This window comes from Cervus canadensis, chromosome 3 (assembly GCF_019320065.1).
Source record: "Cervus canadensis isolate Bull #8, Minnesota chromosome 3, ASM1932006v1, whole genome shotgun sequence".
Classification (NCBI taxonomy): Eukaryota; Metazoa; Chordata; class Mammalia; order Artiodactyla; family Cervidae; genus Cervus; species Cervus canadensis.
In genome coordinates, this window is record NC_057388.1 from 78,190,583 (window position 1) to 78,206,919 (window position 16,337).

At 39.5% G+C, this 16,337-nt stretch overlaps 1 protein-coding gene across 2 annotated transcripts in view; it reads left to right on the plus strand.

Annotated features, from left to right (window-relative positions):
- AMPH (amphiphysin) overlaps positions 1–16,337 on the plus strand; it is a 210,384-nt gene that overhangs the window by 159,192 nt on the left and 34,855 nt on the right. For both annotated transcript variants that reach the window (XM_043463553.1, XM_043463552.1), the window contains exons 12-15: positions 2,717–2,833; positions 7,092–7,115; positions 9,181–9,204; positions 11,992–12,024. In XM_043463553.1, the coding sequence (XP_043319488.1) occupies positions 2,717–2,833; positions 7,092–7,115; positions 9,181–9,204; positions 11,992–12,024 (198 nt within the window). The remainder of the gene's footprint in view (positions 1–2,716; positions 2,834–7,091; positions 7,116–9,180; positions 9,205–11,991; positions 12,025–16,337) is intronic.

Consider the following 16,337-nt stretch of genomic DNA (forward strand, 5'->3'; position numbering starts at 1 on the left):
CCCCCAAGTGACAGGATAAGGAAGTAAACTCCATCTATCATGAGGTCAAGGCAAAGCTCAGCATAAGGATTATGCTCAAATTGTACACCTATATTGGAAGAAGTCAAGTACCTTAATTGTAAACTTAAGATGTCCCCAGCAAAAGCTGCTTCATGAAATATAGCACAGAAGATTGTTATCATTGGTAGTATTGGGTATCTTCCCTCACTGTGGTCTCCACACCTAATCTCCTTTCTTAGATGCACATCCCAGGTCACCTCTTCCAGACTTTCAATGGTAAAACAGTAGTTGACATCAAGCTCCCAAAAAGCTTTAAGAATGTTGGTACCTCATCGGATCTACTCCAGGGGTGATGCAGGTGTAAGGAATGAGAAAAGAGTAATTCTCTTCTGTTATGTTAGGGGGATTACATGTCACTGTGTTTTGACGTGTAGTGACAGCACTGAGTGCTTCAGTGCTCTTTTTTAAAGGGATACTGCATAAACAGGCAACCCTCTTTTCACTCTTTCTGTAGCTCTGTTAAATTACTATTTGATATGAGTGCCTTAAGGGATACCTCTCAAGATGAAGGAAGCGAAACCAAATAGAAATCAAGCCCAAAGTAGCCAGTTACACCTTTTGAAGGCAGCCAAACTGGTATAGTGGATATTTAATGACAGTAATTTTACACAGATCGACATTGTTAGTAACAATATGGCTTCCATTTCCATTTTGAATATTTTCAAAATACTATGTTTAGTGTATTTCTTGTATTTGTTTTTCATGGTAGTCTTTCTAGGTATTATTACTCTCATTTTGTGCATGAAGAAATGGAGGCTCAAAGAAGCTGAATTAACTGCCCAGCAAGAGTAGCAAGTGGCAAAGTTGGGGTGCAAACCCAGATTTATTTCAAAGTCAAAGCATATCTCAGTATAGTCTAATTTTTTTTTTTAACCCTTGATCTCTAAATTCCCATTTGAGCTTCCTTAAGGGGATCTGTTTGTCTCCTTGGGCACTGATGGGCATATTTATGCAGCTCAATTTTTATGGAGAACTTGCAGATACCAGGGGTCCCTAAGATGTGGAAGCAGGTCTCTGCAGCAGTCTGGAATAGCACTGGAGTCAAAGGACAGTAGAAAACCTGGCTCAGTCCGTTCTACTCATCCCTGAGTGGGAAAATGATGCCATCTGGCCCTTGACTTTTTTTAAGGATTAGCAGTGCCCAAAACATGTGCTTTGGGGGAAGATAGTAAAGTAATTCTTTAAAGACAACAAAGTGCATTAATGTGAGTTAGTGTTCAGATGTATCAAGTTCATAGAGCAGTGCCTAGAGCATTCTAAGTGTAATGTGTGTTTGCAAAATCATAAAAATATAATTTGTACCAATATACAATTGATGAAAAACAAAACTCCTGCAAATTTTTAATAGAGGCTGAGGGAATCAATTGACAGTTTTGTTGCTGTAATTATTAAAGAGGGATCTCAGAAGAACTTTATCCTTGTTAATTTTAAAAGTCTATATGAAGAATAATCATGCTACTGAATAGATAACTCAAGACAATATGCAGGATGTATAAGCAGATTTCCTCCTACAGTGAATATGGATACCCTTAAAAAAAGTATTATCTGTAATGCCCTTATGGTTTTCATACATTTCTAAATTTTTAAGTTTTATATCTATGATCAACATTAATGAAAACAACTCCTGTTCCTTAAATTTTTTTCTCCATATATCTCTATTTTTATATAATACTATATCCATTATTGTGATCTTTCAATCTCTAGACAACGGATGATCTATATTGAGGCTTATATCAAGTACCAAACACATGTAACTCGAATCATGTGAAAACTGACCTCAGTTCTCCCACTGTCGTATAGTTTATGAGGGCTGACCATCCCTGTGTAACCCAAGCCTGGGTTAGACCAACTTCAAGCCCATGCTATATCCTGATCTCACAATAAATGTGTATTGGTGGTATAGTGGTGAACATAGGTGCCTTCTATAATAAATGAACTAACGTTAGGGTTCAGTATTATTTTTTTTTTCTGCTATTATTATAGCAGGACTTTCATTCTCTATTTTGCTTGCTTTCTTTCTAATCTAAGAACGTTATTGGTGTAGGAGCTCATTTTTCAGTGAATACTGGGGTATATGTTTTCCTCTCTTTCATTCCCTCATGAATGCAGTTGAGGCAAACAATATTATGGATGAAGAATGGATCATATGATAACTGAGTCCTGGGATGGGGGAGAGGCAAGTGGGATGAGGTCACTATAGATACTGACACCTTCCTTTTTAAATCTAAGCTTCCCAGGGGACATCACAGCAGTGAAATGACTGTAATGGTTCCAAGTCTTAGCTCATTTTATCTACTTGGTTCTCTGTAAATCTTGACTTGAGTTTGAGCTGGCAGAAAAGGAGATTCCTTGAATTTTGGTGGCTTTAGGATACATTTTTCAAAAATTCTATTTGTTGCCTGAACTTGGAACTAAACCCAGAATAAGGATTGGAGCCTGGGCCACATACCTGAGCAACTTGGGTTATACTTGGCCAGAGTTGGCTATTTCCCCTCTCATCATATAAAACTCTGGGAGCCCATGGATAAGCCAACTAAATGGTAAATTATCGAAGCATGCTTTGGGAATATCAGCTAAAATTAGAGGATTATGCATGGATTAGATCATGAAATCTGATCAGATTCAAGCTCATGCATATTTTATTTTGTTTCAACAGAATGAAATCCCTGAGGTGAAGAAAGAAGAAACCTTGTTGGATCTGGACTTTGATCCTTTCAAGCCTGATGTGACCCCTGCAGGTTCTGCTGGAGTGACCCACTCACCCATGTCACAGGTATCAAGTGGATTTTTTGATGGTTGGGGCTGATAGTTTATAACCTTTAGTAAAGCTCAGTAAGGCATTTCCCTGATCCCTCTCCCTTTCACATGACTGTTTCTTTTCAATTGACAAACATATCCTAATAGGAAGGAAGGGTAGAAAGAGGACTTGATCAATGTCAATTATTCTCAACCTCCCCTACTGTTAGCTTTCTGTATCCACAGAGCTGGGATAACACACATTCCACTTTGCAGGAATCCTCCATCTCAGAGTTACCCATAGTTCCACATTTGTACTCAGCAGTGTCCAGGCTTGGATGATACATTCTATGACTTCCCTCAGTAAGACTCTTCCTCTTGGCTTGGGGTTAATCTTCTTATTGTCTTCTCTACTGTTTGTCCTCACACTTTGCAAATGAAGTCATTTGGCCATCACCGTGAGATTTTGTCTAAACAGGAATCTTCTTCAGTCCTGATAGTTCTGGACTTGATGCTAATACTGATGATGCCTATGTGGTCTTTGTTTTTAATTTATTTATTTTAATTGGAGTATAATTGCTTTACAAAGCTATGTTAGTTTCTGCTATACAGCAGTGTGAATCACTATACATGTACATACATCCCCTTCCTCCTAAGCCTCCCCTCTGTGCCCACCCCACACCCCACCAGTCCAGGTCATCACAGAGCACCAGTCTGAGCTCCCTGTGCTATACACTGGCTTCCCACTGGCTAGCTGTTTTACACGTGGTAGTGTATACACATGTCAATGCTTCTTTCAGTTGGTCCCACCTGCTGATGTTTACATGATCTTGTTGATAATTTGATGCAGAGTTAGCCCTGCTTATCCATGCTTACCCATGTTCACAACTTCCCTCACTCTCAACACTCTTCCCATTTCAGTGGTTACTATGATCATCATGTCTATCAGAGGGATACTGGTAGTGGGTGCTGAAATGACCTGTGGGTAATTTCTCTGGAATATAGTTACTTTACAGTCATCTATGCAAATGGAAGGAAGTTAACTCAAAATATTTGCTACCCAGAAATTATTTATGTCAGTACTTTTGATGTGACTGGGGCCTCACATTTGAGTCTGGGAAAATCCAAGGATGCTAGAATATAATTCAGATTAATTAACCCAAGTATAGTGCAAAACTCAGCTTAGATATTGAGACCCAGCTCAACTTCTTGGTCTTGAGGCCTACTTGATACCTTACGGTAAACCACTGGGACACAGACAGCTAACTGTGACCTCCAGTAAATAAAGCATCTCACTAATCCACACTTTGTTCAGAATGTGATTGGATTTATACAAGCCTCCATGTTGTGATATTGAAACAATAAAAATCTGAGATGTCAATAAATCAGCCGATTGAGTAGATTAGATGCTAGTCTGAAAGGTATTTAGCAAAAAAAAAAAAATGGGTTTCTTAGATGAATGTTTCAGGAGGTTTTATTAAAATTCCCTTTTAGGATATTCATGACATGCTTTAGAATATTCAGTTTAGTTCAGCTGCTCAGTCGTGTCTGACTCTTTGTGACCCTGTGGACTGCAGCACACCAGGCCTTCTTGTTTATCACCAACTCCCAGAGCTTGCTCAAACTCACGTCCATTGAGTTGGTGATGCCATCCAACCATCTCATCCTCTGTCGTCCCCTTCTCCTCCTGCCTTTAATCTTTCCCAGCATCAGGCTCTTTTCCAGTTAGTCAATTCTTCACATCAGTTGGCGAAAGTACTGGATTCAGCTACAGCATCAGTCCTTCCAGTGAACACCCAGGACTGATCTCCTTCAGGATGGACTGGTTGGATCTCCTTGCAGTCCGAGGGACTCTCAAGAGTCTTCTCCAACACCACAGTTCAAAAGCATCAATTCTTCGGTGCTCAGCTTTCTTTATAGTCCAACTCTCACATCCATACATGACTACTGGAAAAACCATAGTTTTGACTAGACAGACCTTTGTCAGCAAACTGATGTCTCTGCTTTTTAATATGCTGTCTAGGTTGGTCATAGCTTTCCTTTCAAGAATATTAAAGGCTCCAAAAAGTCCTGCACTTAAAAAAACAAAACAAAACTATTTAGATTTGTTTAAATTAGTTTCTCAAATTTGTTTGACCCCAGAAATTTGTTCCGATGAAACATTCTTAGCATTCATGGGAGTGGTCCCTGAAACTCACTTTGGGAAATGCTAATGTCATTGTCAGCAAGTCTGAGGGTTCTATCTTGTTGATCAAGCAAAGTAAAACATGAATGGATGTATAATTCAGAATATCTCCTTGGCAGAGCTTTCTTATTGGGTTAGACAGCCAGCAGAATTCAAGGGACTTCTTCTGCCTTCTCCTCCAATCTTCACTACGTGAGTGGCAGGAGTAAACTTTCCACAGTGGATGCTGTGATGATCAGGGGATGAGATGCCATACCATTTCAGGCTGCAAGTTTGACTCAGGAGAGGAACCTCTTTTCTATCAAGTCGTGGTTAAATGAATTCATGAATCACGGAATTTAAGACTAAGAGATTTTTTCAGAATTAAGCAACAAAAAATGACCTGGGTTAAATATTCAGAGGTCTTAGTTTCTGGCAGAAATTCATTACTACCATCAGGGCACGCTGTATGTGTCCCTCTGCTCTCCCCTCGGGCTAGGTGATAAACTGCTCTGGCTTCCCAGTGGCCGTAATTGAGTCACCTCACTGCAGCGTCGACCTGTGATCCAGCTCTCGTCACATCGCTCCTCCTTGGTGAAGAAGAAAAGTCAGGCTGAGATGAGAAAAAGCACAGAACTGTTAGATTCTGTTACCTTCTCTCTCCTTGACTCAACGTGGTCTCCCTTCCCCATCGCCTGATCCTGTGTTTTAAATTGCTGTCCTTTCTGCTTGCGGAGCACCTCACCCTGTGATCTCTGCAGTGTCCACATGAGTTAACATGTTCTTACATGATCGTAAGGAGTGATAAACATGACGTTTCACATTGCTGCCTTCCTTCAGAGAAAGTGCCTGTGCTTTCTGCATTATGCAGAGATGTAGGAGCTTTTAGGAGCTGTGATTCTTAAAGGGCTGTGAAGCAAGAAAACATAAACCATCTAGAAAACCAGAAAATGCATGTAAGGTGCAGAAGGACTCTGTGTACCAATAACTGGCTTTCAAATTGTCTTGTCATTATACAAGTGAGTGCTAATCCAGAGCCCGACCAGGCTGCCTAGAGCTGCAGGGGAGGGGGACATTAGAGGAGGCCCAGGCCCAAACCCCCTGAGGAGGGTTTCAGTTGGGACCACAGGCCCCGTCTTCTGTAATACAGAACCCAAACCAGACATCTGTAATCCCATCTGGAAACTGTCATATTTTTCAGATGAAAGTGCCAGGCTCTCTAATTTTCTGTTCACATTTAGAGATTCAAAACAAGCAAACAAACATGGATGTAGTCTAGTCACGAAGGCATGAATGGAAAAGGATGTGGCTTTAGCAGTAATTCTCAGTCACAAAAGAATTACGAAAGAGAGGTCTCCGCCACTGTCTACACACAGTGGAAGTCCTTTGAACCATCTGGATTTATTCCCCAGTATCAATAAGCTTCATAATTAAGATGCCAGGAATAAGTATAATTCAGCCACATGTCATGGGGGGCACTCTGCTAATTTGCATGATGGCCAATTAATTGAGCTGTGTGTTGTCTGATTCAATATATTGAAGAATTGCTTTTCTGGAGGTCATTTACCATCAAACAGGTCATCCTTTTTAATTTGATAGGGGGGTGGGGTAGAAGAAATAGCATTTGCAATGATTAGAATCTGCATTTCCTCAAAGATGTGATAAACTCTAATATCTAGACACCTTGTTTACTTCATTTTAATTGTGTGTATGTGTGTGTGTGTGTGTGTGTGTGTGTATTAATGTAAGCCCATTCATCATGCTCTGGATATAGATTTCACTCACAGAGTGAAAAACAGATTGACTAGACCTATGCTATCCAATATGGTAGCCACTAGCCACATGTGGATATTTTCAATAATCTAAGTTAAATATAAGAATGTAAAATTTAAAATTTGGTTCTGTTAGACTTGCACATTTCAAGTCCCAATAGCATGTGTGACTAGTGGCTGCCATATTGGACAGCATGGATATGGAACATTTCATCACCATAGAAAATGCTATTGGCCAGTGCTGTACGAAATGTTTCTAAAATGTTTATGATTCTATTTCAAGACTTATATCACCTCTGTATTTTTTACATGCTTGAGGTTTATCTGCTGATGGTATTTTTTTGTTTGTTTGCTTTCAGACATTGCCCTGGGACCTATGGACGGTAAGAGGACTAAGAACTCTGTATTTTAATGTATCTGGATGGCTAGACATTGGGAAACTTGTTATATTTTATTTTATCTATTATGGAAAGAAGACCCAGCCATTTTTGATGACAGTCATCAGCTCCCTGATGATTTCTAAGCATTTATCTGCACCCAGAAACAGTGGTGAGGAAAAGAGGAAATACCAGACTCCTGGCTCAGCAAGAATTCAGTGTTGCGCCCCTTCATGCATCTTCTTTGATTATTGGTGGCCAGAGGAAATGTTGTAGTGAAGGGCATACATGTTTGTTACTGCTTATAGAATACATGAAAAGTGTGGATGAGAAAACATAAATGACAAGATATTCCACACAGGGAACCATTAAAATTTTTAAAAAATTTTTTGCCATGAGGCATGTAAGATCCTAGGTCACAGACCAGGGATTGAACCTGAATCCCTTGCAGTGGAAGCGAGGAGTCTTAACCACTGGACAAACAGGGGAATCTCCAGGGAACACTTTTTTTTTCCATTATTATTTTCACTGAAGCTTAGTCACAGAGGATTTGAGCCTTAGAGCTAGACATTTCTGGATGTGAGTCTACACTGCAGTTCCTATAACAATATGACTTTCAGTAAGTTCTGAAACTCTTGAAGCTTCAGTTTTTCTCATCTGCAAAATAAGGGTTATGACATCTACCTCAGAGTTGTGTGAGGGTTAAAGGACATAATATTGTATTTAGCTCAGTATCTGTCATGTATTGATACAAAGTCTGTATTACTGCTGATGTTATTTATTCAGCTAATCTGATCTGCAAGGGTGAACATTTCCAAAATTGAGAACTGAGACTAAAGCACAGAATTTGGTGGTGGCAACATCTGTGAAAATAAGAAAATAACTGCACCCGTATGAAGCCCCGTTTCTCTTGGGGCTGAGCCCTTTTCTCCCCTGTCTTAGAAAAGCCCTGGGTCATGTGGTCTGAAGAGCTCAACTTGAGTTTCATCTTTTCTTCTCTTTTAGTGAAACAGCAACAGGAAAGTTGGGTAGATCTAATTATTCATGAGCCTGGGATTCTGAAGTGACGTTGCTCGTTTCTTCCCTCAAAACAGAAAGATGACTATTCCCTTCCCTTCCTCAGGAGATTGAGGCATCATGGAAGGCTCTCAAGAGGAGAGCTAAAAAATTCCTGCATGAAAACATCTTTTATAGGGAGATGATTTTACTTGGATAGTCACAAAAAGGGCTGACATTCAGAACACTGGGATTCTAGCCTCAACCTTGTGCTGATTTTTTTAAAGGATGAAGAAGACAAAGCTAGTTTTTGTTATCCCAATATTTTATATCTTTAGTTGGAGAGTTGGAATTATAACACACCTTTCTTTCCCTAACTGGAATGGAGAAAGTGAAAGTACCATCTAGAAGGAGTGTTAACTAATTCAGAAGACAAATATGCTAGGAATGGTAACAATGACAAGATTGTAAGACAACAGATCCCTGGACATAATTGCTCATATTTCTTGATCGTCTCAGGTGTTACTCCTTTGTGTGCAGACAAGTCTTCTAGGTCAGGGGGAGAACAAGAGGAAGATCCTCCAGGCAGCAGAGTGATTAGTTCATTAGATCATCCTCCATCCAAACACTACCTCAAAGGCAGAACCAAGGGCAGGATGAGTTTGGGAAAGATTTGATTCTGATATTATTTCAGAGCATATGATGCTGTGTAATTTTGTGGCTGCTAATGCTTGATCTTGTTCTGGTGTCCTCAGGCTTGCTTCATTATTTGAAAGTTTGCATTTCAGAGTCTGCTAAAGCAAAAGCCATGTAATAGGCGTAAAATGTGTTTGTTGATTTTAGAAAATGACGGGCTAGCTTCATGTTTCAATTGTGTAGTCTTCACAATAGTGAAACAAAACTCATTTCTATTGCAAAACAAATTGCAAAACTTAATCTCAAACCAATAAAAGTCAAAGTCGTCAATGGCATGTTGATTTTGGTCAGTGTGAGATTTTAATGTGCTAGGAAATTTTCTTTTCTTGCCTTATGATCATGCGTATGCTTATTTATTATTATTTTTTTACTCATACAGACAAGCACTGATTTGGTACAGCCGGTAGGTAAATATCCAGAAAATTCTGGATTTTTTTCATATTTAATATACATTGTATATACATAGTGTGTTATCTGAGAGTGAGCTTTCATTTCTCATGGCATTGCTAGTCACAGATGTAGCCTTACACAATTTAATTTATGTTTATTTAACTGGTGCCTCTCTATTGAAGACTTTTATGTTTCTCATCAAATCTTACCATGATCTATTTCATCTTATGTTTTTTTTTTTTTTTCCTTTGCTCTTCTGCATACTCTAAAGACTGATTCTTCAAAAAGTCTTTCCCTGTGTAACCTGATCATGGAGGAAACTCCAGACAGTGGGTTGACCGAAGAAATTCAAAGATCTCAGATTGATTTAGGTGCAATTATTTGGGGCCCCGATGCTAGTACAGACAATTTTAGCCAGAAAACTACCCAAGATGGGTCGCAGGAAGACTCTGCATGTCTCTCTGAAGCAGAGCAGGACCTGGGATTGTCCACCGGAATGCTTCCTTCTGCTGACTGGCATACCGTAGCTGGACAGGGTGAACATGTCCTGGGGCCAGCCCCTCCACATGGAGATGAACAACTGCCCCCAAACCCCATCCCTGGGGCTGCTTGTGTGGAGATGGAGCATCTTTGTGATTTACCCGACTCAGAGATACCAGCCATGGAAACTAGTGGCCTGGTCAAAGAAAGTCAAGAAGATGTTAAAAAGTCAGAAGAAGAGGAAGGAAACCAGAAGACAGAAGATTCTATCTGGGCAGGTGTGGAGACATGTGAAAAGGTAGAGGCTGGAGCTACTGGTGTCAAGGACCTAGAAGGGACAGAGGAATTTGAAGAGAGAACATGTGAAAGTACAGGAAATGGAGTAGTAGATCTTTTTAAGATGCTAGGAAAGCAAGACCAGGAGACCTTAAAAATCAATGAAGAGGAAACTAGGAAATATCTAAGTGCTGGGTGTGAAGAAAGCATAATGACTGATGAAAAGTGTCTTAAGAAAACTGACATATTAGAAAAAGACATGAAAAATGTAGATCAAGCAGATGAGTTTAGTGACAGAACCCAAGGGCTAGATGAAGGGCATCAAGTAGTAGTAAGTAATTGTGAAATTATAGAGGGTTCTGGAGCTAATGGTGCCAGTCACACAGATATTTTGAATCTGCCTCCCCAGGCTGACTCTGTGTCTAATACTGAAGATGCCAGCCCAGAGGGATGGTTCTTAGCTGGAAAAGACAAAGAGAAAAAACTAATAGACCCTCCTAACCATAATATAATGTATCACTCAGCACAGGGTAGTACAGATGCTAAAGAGATTCAGTGTGAGGCTGTGTTACATGCTTTTGGAGCTGACAGGGATGGAAATCAGGCTATTGTTTTATCAGTAACACATGAAGCAGCAACTCAGTGTAGGCCAGATCTTAATTCTACTCTGGGAACTGATGCAAACAGAAGAGACTGGGGTTTGTGTAAGACAGAGGATTCATTAATAGAGGGACCTGAAAGGACAGTGACTAGGAACTGTAGCCAAACCATTAACTTGCCAAGAATTGCAAAAATGGAGGCTTGGGGAACAGATCCAGGTCAAAGCCGACAGCCAAGCTTGGATTCATCAGGGAATAATGTAGAAATGGTAGAATTCTCTGGTATACCAGATGGCCAAGCAAGTGGATTTGCCAGTTATCTTGATTCTGTTAACCACTGGCCTACCAGAGATATAGAAGGCTTAGATAATTGCAGGGAACGCTTAGATACAATTGGAAGTGAGACAGGGCTGGAGGTGGATTTACCTGCAGATGTAGGTGGGGAACAAGTCATTGGTAGCTGCTGGGAACCAAGCCAAGAGGTAGCTAGACCGCTGGTTCTGGGAGCCTCCCAGATTGCTAGCACTGAGAGTTCTGCTAGTCCCCAAGACAATGACACCAACAACTCAGATTTGTCTGAAGATGAAATTGCTAACCAGAGATATGGATTGTTGTACCAGGAAATAGAGGCTGATAAAGAAGAGGTACTTACCCCAGTATGTAGTATAGATTAGCCAAAGACTTCTGTAGGCTGCTTTTCCTAATGTTTCTCACCTATGTCATCATCCTTCTCTGTCTTCTCCAAGGTCTCCCTCATCTCCTTGACAGATTGTCATGTACCTCTTGAAATCTGGGCAAACCAAACACAAATAGGTTGACAAAAAACAGACCGAAAAGACAACCAAAATGACAAGGGGAAAAAGCAGAATGATTGTGTTGGGAATTGATGAGAGTCTATCTTACCATCCCATTTATTGTGTTTATTCTTTCTACTTTCAGTTTTATCGTTCAAGCACTAAAATATATTAAAAAACCAGACTAATTTACTGTTCCTAAAGTGGTTACACCCCAATAAAAGCACATGAAACATTTCTACCAAGGTCCATTGAAACTATAAAATCTCATAATAGCTTTTCATTAAAGTGATGTATTTAGAGAAAAATACTGGATGTGCTTCTAGAGTCTATTGATGGCTAAAAAAAGAACTGTTTAAACCCTCATGGCTCTTGTATGGAATCATGTTCTCGTTATTAGGAAAGTAGGTTTTGGTTAGCCACATACCAGCAATAATTATAAAATGAATGTTTCCCTTTTTCGTCAGCCTATTTAAAATAATACAGCATGGTCGTTTCCATTTCCTAAGCATTTGAATGCTTAGGAAAACTTTTGTATTATTTTAAAATTTATGGTAGTCTTCAGTTTCCCACTTATCTAATAGACATTTACCAATCTTACAGAAGTAATGAAAAAAAAAATAACATACTCTGATTTCCATTTTTGTTTAGGCTTCTGGAGGTTCATTTAATGGATTCACCCAGGTAAGAAATTGATTTACTGGTAAAATGCATCAGTTGAGAACATTGCAAGTTTTAAAAATATGGAACCTCTGATCACTGGAATAGCATAATGTTTAAGTATGTCAATATAAAATTTGACCCCACTTCTTGTGAACTTAGTAATGGAAATAGTAACAGTACTAAGGTTGCAGGGTTGTTGTGAAGGTTAAGTGAGATGCCAGTGCAGAGACTTAGTCTAGCAGCCTGGCACATACCAAGTGCTCCATGACACTAATTGGCTATTGGTAATAAGGTATACTGTGGAATTCTGATGATTCCTCTACTAGAAATTTGAAGTTGTCTTAATCTGAGAGATCTGCTAGGCTCAGCTGTTGGAAAAGAAGAGATAGGATTGGTTTGATCTAATGAGATGGCTCTTTAGACAATATAAGTGATTTTTAGGAGCCTCCTTCTAAAGATTCATTTAAGAGTCATACTACACAGAACCTTATTTTTTCAGTGGTTCTTCAGAAAGGAGCCATTGGAAGATCACAAACCGCTGACCAGGTTGGCTCTGGCCAATAAGTCAGCATTTTCCTTGGAAGTCTGTGAAGGAGGGGCCACACAATGGACCGTTCCATTCACTGTATGTGTCCCAACAGATGGACAGTGTAACCCATGTGAAAAGCAGACCACATGGCTATCAAGTCATGGAAAAGTTCTGAAAACTTCTTCAAGGGAAACTTCATGTATCTGCCTATCTGTGATGAGTGTTTTGCCTCAGATCTTAGACACGAACAGTTTTGAATTTCAGCCTTCAGAATTTCTCCATTTAAAAGTTTGACTACTTTACCGCATGTTATCTATAAAAAGAGAAAACCCACTCACACACCTGCACCTGAATACAGATACACGCACACACACACACACACACACAGATGATAATGTATCTTTCCATAGAAGTGAAAGAAGTGAACTCTTTCAAAAGATTGGGTTTTAAGAACAGTTATTCATGTCTCATTTTTAAAGTTTGTATTTTTATCAGTTATAAATGCACATCATTTAAAGAGTAGCACAATTTAAAAGGATTTTTTTTGTTGAAGAAAAGCAAAAACTTTAAACTTCAGGCCATCTTATACCACCTACCTACATTTCCTGCTTCTTAAAGGAAAATATTTTCACACCTTGTAGCAGATTCTGTGGTTTCACCACTATATGTGTTATGACTTTCTTATAATGCTCCTTCTTGCTGGAAAATCCCATGGACGGAGGAGCCTGGTAGGCTGCAGTCCATGGGGTCGCGAAGAGTCAGACATGACTGAGCAACTTCACTTTCACTTTTCACTTTCATGCATTGAAGAAGGAGATGGCAACCCACTCCAGTGTTCTTGCCTGGAAAATCCCAGGGACGGCGGAGCCTGGTGGGCTGCCATCTGTGGGGTTGCACAGAGTCGGACACGACTGAAGCGACTTAGCAGCAGCAGCAGCAGCATCTCTCTGGAAGACTCAAGTGTCTTCAATCTGCTGCCCTCAGAGTCCACATCTCTCTCTCTGCTTCCTGCCCTTCCAGTGACATGATAGCCAGCCAGCCAGTCAGTGGTGGGGTTATTATGATGCTATAAATGCTCTTATTGGTCAAGTGATGAAGTTTACATTTCCTTTTAGGCTAACATTTTTTTCCTTGGAAGAAGTAATTGTAGGATCTTGTTTGTGAGCTTGTTTATTTGTTTGTGACCTTCTTTATTTGTTTGTTTCATTTTCTGGGTACTTATTACTAATTCAACCACATATTCTGTGGTTATAAAAATCTGCTCTCTTTCACAAAACATTAAACATTCATAAAGTTTCATTCTATTGAACATTGAAACTGTTCTTCGGGACTGTTCTAATCAGACCTGGAAATGCTATGGGTTATGACTTGCCACAGTTATAATCACAGGGTCTCCCATCACATCTTCTGTGGGGGTGGTGTCACCTCTCTTCTGTCCATCCACTCTTTTCAGGATACAAATCACCCTCATTTGGGGTTAAATCCCTTATTTGGATAGAGCACATCCTTCAGTAACTTCCTGAGAAAAGTGTGCACAAGACGCATGTATTTGTGACTTCCTGTATTTGAAAGTATCTCTGTCCTCATGTACCTAATAGACTGTTTGGATATTATAAGTTATAAGCTATTTTCCCTTAGAATTTTGAAGCCATCATTCCACTCAATTCTATCTCCTAGTGTTGCCACTGAAAAATGTCATTTCTTTTTGGTTTCCATCAGTTCAGTTCAGTTCAGTCACTCAGTCGTGTCCGACTCTTTGCAACCCCATGAATCGCAGCACGCCAGGCCTCCCTGTCCATCACCAACTCCCTGAGTTTACTCAAACTCATGTGCATCGAGTTGGTGATGCCATCCAGCCATCTCATCATCCTCTGTCGTCCCCTTCTCCTCCTGTCCCCAATCCCTCCCAGCATCAGGGTCTTTTCCAGTGAGTCAGCTCTTCGCATGAGGTGGCCAAAGTATTGGAGTTTTAGCTTCAACATCAGTCCTTCCAATGAACACCCAAAACTGATCTCCTTTAGGATGGACTGCTTGGATCTCCTTGCAGTCCAAGGGACCCTCAAGAGTCTTCTCCAACACCACAGTTCAAAAGCATCAATTCTTTGGCACTCAGCTTTTTTCACAGTCCAACTCTCACATCCATACATGACCACTGAAAAAACCATAGGCTTGACCAGACGAAACTTTGTTGGCAAAGTGATGTCTCTGCTTTTTAATATGCTATCTAGGTTGGTCATAACTTTCCTTCCAAGGAGTAAGCATCTTTTAATTTCATGGCTGAAATCACCATCTGCAGTGATTTTGGAGCCCAAAAAAATAAAGTCTGACACTTTCCACTGTTTCCCCATCTATTTCCCATGAACTCATGGGACCAAATGTCATGATCTTAGTTTTCTAATGTTAAGCTTTAAACCAACTTTTTCACTCTCCTCTTTCACTTTCATCAAGAGGCTTTTTAGTTCTTCTTCACTTTCTGACATGAGAGTGGTGTCATCTGCATATTTGAGGTTATTGATATTTCTCCTGGCAATCTTGATTCCAGCTTTTGCTTCCTCCAGCCCAGCGTTTCTCATGATGTACTCTGCGTATAAGTTAAATAAGCAGGATGACAACATACAGCCTTGATGTATGCACAACATACAGGACAACATACAGTCCTTTTCCCATTTGGAACCAGTCTGTTGTTCCTTGTCCAATTCTAACTGTTGCTTCCTGACCTGCATACAGGTTTCTCAAGAGGCAGGCCAGGTGGTCTGGTATTCCCATCTCTTCAAGAATTTGGGTACATCTTTTTTAACATTTAATAAATAATTTTATTGAAGTATAATTGATTTTCAATGTTGTGTTAGTTCCAGGTGTGCAGTGAAGTGATTCAGTTATGCAAATATATAATTTTTCCCTATTCCTTTCCATTATGGTTTAATCACAGTATTGAGTATGGTTCCCTGTGCTATATGTAATAGGACTTTGTTTATTTTGTATATAGTAGCGTGTATCTGTTAATCCCAAACTCCTAATTTATCTGTCCCTGCCTTTCCCCTTTGGTAGCCATGTTTGCTTTCTGTCTCTGAATGTATTTATTTTTTGTAAATAAGTTCATTTGTATCATTTTTTTAAGATCCCACATATGAGTGATACCATATAGGATTTGTCTTTGATGAGAAACTGTCATTTTGATTCTTGATGTTTTGTAAGAAACCCTATCTCTCTATTTCTCTATGTGCTTGTATACCCCTGTCACCTTTTCTCTCTGCAAGTCTATGTAATCTTTATACCCATGTTTCTAAAATTTTACAATGATGTACTATGGTCCGAATCTGTTTTCATACGTTGTACTAGGCCCTTTTAATCTGAAAATTGCATATTTTTTGGTTTGTTTTCTTGTTTTGCAACACTTCTCTTTTTCATGTTCTGACTTTTTGAGCTAGTCTTCCTATTTTTTTTTTTTTTTTTGCTTTTTCCTTTTCTCTTTCTATGCTTTCCAACTTTTCTAACAGATTTTTTAACTTCTATATATATATTTAAATTCCCATAAGCTTTTTGTTTACTGAATATTTCTTTTTGAATAGCATCTTCTTATGTTATGAATATACCATCTTCCACTATATCTCCAAGGGTATTAATAATTCCCAAAGGTGTAAAGTCTTTGTTTCTTCCACTTTTTAAAAGCTATTCAGTATCCCTTGAATATTTGAGACTCCTCACATGTCTGGTGACCTTGGCTGTCTCTTTGAGAGGAGGTCACTGAAAAACTGAGAGACTTGTACAAGTAGGCGGGACTCATTGACTATGGATTTTATTGTAG